Source organism: Ctenopharyngodon idella, chromosome 11 (assembly GCF_019924925.1).
Source record: "Ctenopharyngodon idella isolate HZGC_01 chromosome 11, HZGC01, whole genome shotgun sequence".
NCBI classification, from domain to species: Eukaryota; Metazoa; Chordata; class Actinopteri; order Cypriniformes; family Xenocyprididae; genus Ctenopharyngodon; species Ctenopharyngodon idella.
In genome coordinates, this window is record NC_067230.1 from 1,450,311 (window position 1) to 1,457,942 (window position 7,632).

At 37.5% G+C, this 7,632-nt stretch overlaps 1 protein-coding gene across 3 annotated transcripts; it reads right to left on the reverse strand.

Annotated features, from left to right (window-relative positions):
• misp (mitotic spindle positioning) lies at positions 1 to 7,632 on the reverse strand. 3 transcript variants are annotated; one of them, XM_051912936.1, is made up of 5 exons: positions 7,481 to 7,632; positions 3,179 to 5,570; positions 2,304 to 2,545; positions 2,012 to 2,050; positions 1 to 1,920 (listed from the first exon to the last, which is right to left on the reverse strand). In XM_051912936.1, exons 2-5 carry the CDS (start codon positions 5,424 to 5,426, stop codon positions 1,834 to 1,836), a joined length of 2,616 nt encoding a protein of 871 aa, XP_051768896.1. In that variant the 5' UTR covers positions 5,427 to 5,570; positions 7,481 to 7,632; the 3' UTR covers positions 1 to 1,833. The 3 variants fall into 3 exon arrangements, with proteins under 3 accessions (XP_051768896.1, XP_051768895.1, XP_051768897.1); XM_051912935.1 differs by lacking the exon at positions 7,481 to 7,632 and adding an exon at positions 6,524 to 7,018; XM_051912937.1 differs by lacking the exon at positions 7,481 to 7,632 and adding an exon at positions 6,524 to 7,008 and having other exon boundaries at positions 3,188 to 5,570.

Here is a 7,632-nt window from a genome sequence, read left to right on the forward strand (position 1 = left end):
TCACAGGATTTTGTCCACTGGAAGTGGATTTTAATTGATGTGAAAGTGTGGAAAGCCCCGTTGGCATTGAACTGCGTTTAAGGCAGGTTTGAAGCTGTGTGATTGAAGTGAAAATGATTTTAAAAGGAAACTTGTTGTTGCTTGTAAATGCATCCACCATGAGATTCCCTCAATTTCACCTCTGAGAGCATAAAAACAAAGTGTGGTAACCAATACACAGGGGTACAGAGGTGGTTTGTGGTACAGAGGTGGTTTGAGTCTTGTATAGCTTCTGTGGCTTTATTTAATCTGTTCTGCTGTTGTGTAGACATATTTATGACCTTGCCACGAATTACCAAACAATTAAGCAAATTACATTGCAAGCATTTTTTAAAAATCATGTGTTAATAGAGTTTATTCACTAGGGGGCGCTATAGTGCCATAGGCATACATGTGCTGGCATTCAAAGAAACAACAACAGCAGCAACAACAACAGAACACCATATTTAACTTGTATGAATTTAACAGAAATATTGCACATAGGTATTCATTAGAGGGACTGGAGCCTGAAACCAGAAAAGACTGTTGCAGGGTCTTGTGTATCCCAACAAATTAATAAGGCTCAAGTCCACCTGCATAAACACAAAACATTCAGCTTAACTAATATATACTTATAAAGTCAGTCATTATTTATGTTGAAAAAAAAGATATAATACTGTGATTGGAAAACAGACTAAGCAAATGTATAAAGCCATATTTCCTTTTTCTTTTCCATTATGTTTGATTTCCTTAAAAGTGTACTGGGAAAAAATAAAAATCTCAATTAGTTTAATCAATTTTTCCTCTCTCTTTCACTCTCTCAAAATGAAAACCTTTCACTGTACCACTGGTTGGGAATCACTTTTCAGACCCTTGAAACTTGTAGCATGTCTTATATTCTACAAAATTGTAATAAATATTTGTCTAAATGAAACATCTCTACTAAATACAAGCATTTTATTATATATTTTGTATATTAGTGTATTTTCATTATTGTTATTATTGTTGTGTTAACAACACAGAACACATAAGTTAATTTTGATATACCAGACTAAACAAAACGTCTGAGTGATGATGACATAATTTAACGTAGATTGTTCCTTTTCTTTCTTTTAAAAAAAGACAGTTCTCATATCAGCTTTACAATACTGCAAAAATCTTCAGAGCAACTTTTTGAATCTTCAAATTTCAATACAAAAAGAATCTACTATTGATATTTTACATTTTTTAGTGAAAAGCAAGAATTATCATTTATTTCAAAACAGAGACCATTTTGTTAGATCAACAGGCTTGTGTGTTAATGAGTTCATGTCGAGGCCCAGGTTGTTCTTTTTTTAAATTTGTTTTATTCCTTATATAAATAGCAAGCTGGCCTGTCCATTCAAGCACTGACTATTTGAACATTAATAATTTGCAGTAAAATTTGATGTTTTTTTTTTTTTTTTTTTTATAAATGTGTATTTTTATAAGAATATAGGATAATAGTTAAATGTTATTACATGGCATAGAAATAGATAAAGAAAGTTTTAATTATCGAATTTGCTAGAGCTTCTCTGCAGAAGCGAATGAATTCAATTCACCCCAAGCAGGCAAGATGCTCTCCACACCTACACTATTTCCACCACGTCAGTCGATTCTAAACAGCCAGTTAAACTGTGAATGAGATGTCCATGTTTCTTGTTCATTGACTTTATATGGTGAGGTGGCGCAAGTAGTGTGTCTGTAAGTGCAGTATGGTATTAAAACTAGTCCATTAAGTCATTCTTGTCTGAAGATGATTTCGGGTGTGCATCCTGTTATGTCAATGCTGATTCATTAGTTCTCCTGGTTGGCGTACATGCCCGCCTCCCACTGCAGGGCTCGTTGGTTTTTATGCCTTGTTACACGGGTGGCCTCTACGACCTGCAGAGAAACCACAGTTACACAACATGATCAAACTGGATCTGTTTCAAAATCCAACAGAGGGCACTAGACATAGAAAACCTCATCTCACCTCATTGTTTATTGCATCAACAGGTTGGATCCCAGCATACTAAGAGACAATGAAGAAAGAAAATTTATAAAGAGAAAAATCTAAATCGTCTCTAAATCCGATTAAATGTGTAAATAGCTCTATATATACTATATTATTCAAAGGTGTATGACTTTTTTCTTCTGTGGATTTGGAGTGACATTAAGGTGATTAAATGATGGCACATTTTCATTTTTACTTAGGAGCTTTGTGATATCAAACTGTGTTGTTGAAAGAAGCATGTTAAATATTAAATTCAGCAGAGTTCACTCACTGCACTTTCTTCTAGCTTCAGTTTGGAACGTCTGTCCTCAAAGTCCTTTAGCAATGTCTCAGTCAGACCTTTCTGGGAAAGAGGTGATGACACATCAGCAGGTGTGCTCAAGGGCTTGATGGGGGTTACCCGGGAAACAGTTGGGGACATGGGTTTTGGGCTTCCCCATGGCTGAGGTGTGAAAATTGACATAGAGGGCAGTCTAGAACTGGGTCGTGGTGTGGACAACTGTAGACTTTTATCTGAAGAGATAAAGAAAAATGAGATTATGATTATGATTCATTCACCTATTTATACGAGTCATTCGTTTCCTCATTCCTTTTCTCTGGATTACTGTTAAAATGTTAAAACACTGTTAATCACTGTGCATTTGAAACAGATACATCTAAACATACTATATATCTGTTAAAATGTAGTATTAATTTCGTTATGGATACAGATTCTGAACTGATAAGTGTACTGTAACCTCGGCCTGACATGAATCCTTTATATGTAGAGGGCCAAGTACCAGCTCAAATTATATTGGATATAGCATGTATGCATTTGATCGTCTGAAAAACAGTCTTTAACTTGAAATGTGCATTTACATCCCTAAGTAAATGATTAATCATTTTTCAGTGAAGCAGAATGCCATGTTATGTCCAAAGTTCAGAAAATAAGTTGGCAATTCTTTCTCATTCCTTTGTGCTGCTGACATCCATAAACATTTAACACTTAAGTTAATCAGTTAGCTATAAACAAGAAAGTTATGAAATTCATTTGCCTAAAACATTGTACAGAATAGTAAGACAACAGACAAAAGTGCCTGTAAGCAGTCCCCCTTTACCCATTTGCTATGTTTATGTTTGCCATGTATTGAGTGCAGTGAGACTGACCAGTTTTACCTGCCATGGATAATCGAGAGACAGAGGAAATGTCCAGACTCCAGGAATGAGGGTAACTGTAACCAGTCTTCTTTTCTGGAAATACAGAATCCACTTTTGCCATGTCCCCATGTTGAGTTTGTGGTGAGAATATGGTTTCCTCAGTACTATTTAATGGAGACTTGGGTTCAGAGAAGGAAGGCACTGGAGTTATGGGTGCTGAGGTGGGTACTGAGAAAGACTCTCTCAGCACTTGGAGCTCTTGTTCTCGCCTGAGGTCCTCTTCAATTTCCTGGCGGATGCTGTCTGGGGCATTCTGCATTTTGGGGCTCCAGTTGGTACGCTCAAGGTGAGGAGTGTACCAACTATTTTTTGCAGGATCCAGTGGGGACGGAATATTTGGAGAGTCTAATCTGTTCTTTCCTAACATGTTGTTGTTGTTTTCTGCAATCCATGATGGCTCTTTTTTCGTTCTGAGGTTATTGGTTTGGCTGTCAGCACCATTTTCTTTATAAACCCTTACTTTAGAATGGTTGTTTTCCTCAAAATATGCACTTATTTGGGATTTGTTTCCAAAAGTGCTGCTATCAGTGTTTCTCTGAAGCATAGATTCATCAGGATGTCGATGAGGACAGCAAGGTGAAAGAACCTCCTCTGAGTCTGAGATATCACCTTCCTCTACTAGTACAGGTTGCTCTGTAATCCACATGTCATTTGCAGAGCCTGCTCTTTGCTCTACATCATTTGAGGGACTTTCTATTAAACTTGTTCTCAAAGATGTGATTAGAATTGTATCGGGTTGTGACTCAAATGACTTCTTGTCCTGTACTTGGTTCTCTCGACTATGGTGGCTTGAAACACTTTGTGGGTTCTGTCGCTTTTTCTCAAGTTCAAGCTCTCTCTGAATAAGGAAACTCACTCTGTTTGTTTCTTTGGTTTTTGCAGCTTTCACCGGTGGAGACGACAGGGTCAGAATTGGCTTTGTCCTAATCTCCACCATCTCCGAACTGTCTGTGCGCAAGATACCCCTTGATCGCCGTAGACTCTCTTCACGTTGTTGGGAAATTCTGATTTCTCTTTGAATGGGAGTCTCCTCTGCACTAAGCATTGTAAAGCTACTTCCCACCTCTGAAATGGAAGGTTCGTCTGAAATGTTCCCATTACTGGTGTAGCCTCCACTTCGGTCACCAAGACCAGAGTCAACATCATCTATTGCACCACTCAGAACTCCATCGTCTGGATGCTCAGTCACAGTTACAGTCTTTACTTCTGCCTCTTGTTGTGTTGCTAGTGGAATCTGATTCTCCTCTTGGCTGTTCTCTTCGCTTACTTGTTTTGGAGTGGAGATGTTGGCTGTTGAGGATAGAGATTGTCCTCGCAATTTGAGGGAGTAAGGGAGCTGCTGAGGACTTTGTAGGAAGGGGTTCTGTTTTGACTGTTCCATCATTAGAAACTGCTTCCGTGCTGCATTGAAGTCAATTTGCTCATTGTCTATGGTGCCAGACTCAATCCTGGCCTCTTCAGTCTTTGTATTCACTGGTTTGTAGTGTAGACTAAACCCATCCAGGAGCCTTTGTGGAGTTTTACTGAGGTCCAGATTTTCTAAGGCACTCCACTGCTCTTTAAGGGCAGGGCTTTTCTTGGGTGCCTGATTCCGGATGATCTCAATTCGGTCTGGATTTTCCTCCTCTTCATTCACTGTGGAGGCATCCTTGACTGTGTAACGGTCATCTCCGTTAATTTCTTCGAATAGCCTTCCAGGTCTCTTTTCCTCTGTGTACGTCTGCAGCTTAAAGGTGCTCTTCTCCTTTAAGGTATTCAGTTTGGCCTGCCTTTTTGGAGAAATCATGTAGACTTCATTCATCTCTGCTTCTGGGCTTGCTGGATCATCTACGAAGGAATAGAACCCAACATGTGAGCCTGTGCTGCTGGGAGTTCCAGGGCTGCTGGGGTTGCTTGGGGTACTGGGCCTCCAGTCCTCATTGTCACTTCCATCTTCTGACACAGACACTTGTCGAGCCTGGACCACTATGTCTGGGGTGCTTTTACCACTCCCAGATGACCCCATCACATTGGGCTGCATGCCTGTTACTGTTATGCTTTCCAAACTTAACTTGAAAGAGTCACCGTCCTGACTGCTACTCCACGTGTTCTCTAGCAACTGTGGTTGACCAGTAGGGCTTAATATAGAGCGCAAATCCGACTGCTCTAGCTTAGGGGAGAAGGGCTTTATTACCCAACGCTTTGGGTTGCTGGTCATGGGGACTCTGGGTGGTGGATGAAGTTGGGCAGGTCTGGGAAGTAGAGGTCTCAGAGAAGAATGGGAATGGATCACAGCCTGCTCCTCTACTGAGGGATGTGTATATAAATCATATGGGTTGACTGTCACAGTTGATGCCTGTCTCTGGGTAACAACAAAAAAAAAAAAAAAAAAAAAAAAAAAACAGATTTACTTCTAGAGCGTGTGGAGAGTATAAGATGTTTGATACACATTGTGTGTAGTAAGTAAAAGTGACTAAGTATTTCCAGATATGTAACACAAAGGTTTAAGATGTCTGAGCTTAAAAGGTTTAGCAGTTTGTTTCTGATAAGAGTGAAAAACATTTACATGTACATTTATAACTTTTATCCAACATTTTACATTCATAACATTAAACAAGTGGTCATTGTAATTTAAAAGTTAAAAATATAATACGTAGAGGGAGACAATACACTTTCATTCCTGACTTATAAACCTGTCCCTTGTGAAAATGTACCATAGTTCTTTCAGAATAACCATGTTTTAATGGTGGTATTTTGTTAAATTTGGCTAACTCCAAGCTAACACAGTTTTAACTATAACTATAGTAACTGTTATTTTAGTGTAAATTATGGTTACTATGGTAAACTTTAATAAATTTAAAAATTTAATAATTATAACTAATACAATGGATTTTCATGATTGTTTAGAATGATAATTTCCTCCATTTACAACAAAACCTTTCCTTACTATAGTAAAATCATGGTAAATTTATATAGTTTCATCAACTTAGCCTACTGTTCAGCTGAAAACAATGATTCTGTTTGATTTTTTTACTGTATACATGAATCCATCTTTTGCTTTGTATTAAGACAAACACTGTATCTCTGTAGTAAGAATTTACATGTTACATTGTAAAAATGCAGTCAATGGTTTATTCAAATTGAATTTAATTTTTAAGTTTTGAATAAACTTATAAAGAAGAGAGGGAGAAAACAAAAAATTATACTTTATAATAATTTTTGATGATTTTGTCTAATTTGGGTTTAATAACTTTTTGATGACAAAAGTATTTGAAAATGTAAATACATCTTCAGGTTTAAAAAGCTGTCACTTACCTCATGTTATTGAAGAGATTTGTAATAGTCTGTTTTATAAAAATAATTTATCATTGAGGGAAAAACATTTTCTGGTCTGACTACTGCATCAAAACAATAGATAAGACTGTCTACTCCTTTGAACAAGCTTACGTAGTTGTAAGGGAGTTTTGCGTACTGCCAGTGAGTGCCCATGTGTGACATCGTGAACTGTGACCCGCTGATAAACTGACAGCAGGCCGGTTTCTTGGAAACCGTTGCTCTGCCTATGCTGATTGGCTCAAACTGTTTGAGGGGTGTCCCAAAAAGTGCAGAAAATGTACTGTAGCTTTACAGAAGTATGTTGGCCAAAACAAAGAATTATAGAAGGCTTGCTACAGTGAGTCTTTACCTATAAAACCTTTCATACCCATTAGATTAGCTTCATATTAAGATCCAAATGCAATTTCAAGATGGTGACATTTTGAAACAACCACTGATAACAGAACAGCCATATTTTGATAGATGCTCAGTGCAATGTGGAATGGACTCTAAATAAAAAGCACAAGTAGGTGCACAATCAGCTCTTTTACTTTCTTTCAGACAGATGCAGTCAAAGTGCTCCATAAAAAATAATTGTAAGATACATAACCATATTCAACCTGATCAACCTTTAGCCTACAGTGACAATAAAATGGCTGAAAGTGAAAACATTTCTGTCATAAAATGCACTTAAGATTTGTATTATTATGTAATATTGAGATAAATCTTTTTTGTCTTTCAGAAAAACTGAATGTTCAGCTACAAAGTTCTACTGTTTCAGTTTACTCTTTACATTATATGGCACTCTATGCTCCCTGATTTAGGCATCTTATATTTCCTGTCTCTCCTACAAATGATTTCACCCCTTTCAAATGTATAAATAATATTAGCTATTTATTCTAACTTAACAAGACTTTCACAAAACATTTTAGCCAAAGAAAAATGACAAACACTTACCCCCCGACATCAGTGGAGGAGTCAAAGCCTGTAGTGTCACATGAAGAAGGCACTACTGTCTTTACTGCACTGACTTGACAAAGTTCAGCTAATATCATATATGCATGCATAGACACACCCCACACAGACTGAAGGAGTGCGACAGACTGATA

What these genes read in the sequence shown, in the direction of transcription:
- misp (XM_051912936.1), bottom strand. Translation starts at nt 5,426, where the DNA reads ATGACCAGCAACCCAAAGCGTTGGGTAATAAAGCCCTTCTCCCCTAAG. An exon ending in TGAAGCTAGAAGAAAGTGCA is followed by an intron (nt 2,051 to 2,303) that starts GTGAGTGAACTC and finishes ATTGTCTCTTAG; the next exon opens with TATGCTGGGATCCAACCTGT. An exon ending in TTGATGCAATAAACAATGAG is followed by an intron (nt 1,921 to 2,011) that starts GTGAGATGAGGT and finishes GTTTCTCTGCAG; the next exon opens with GTCGTAGAGGCCACCCGTGT.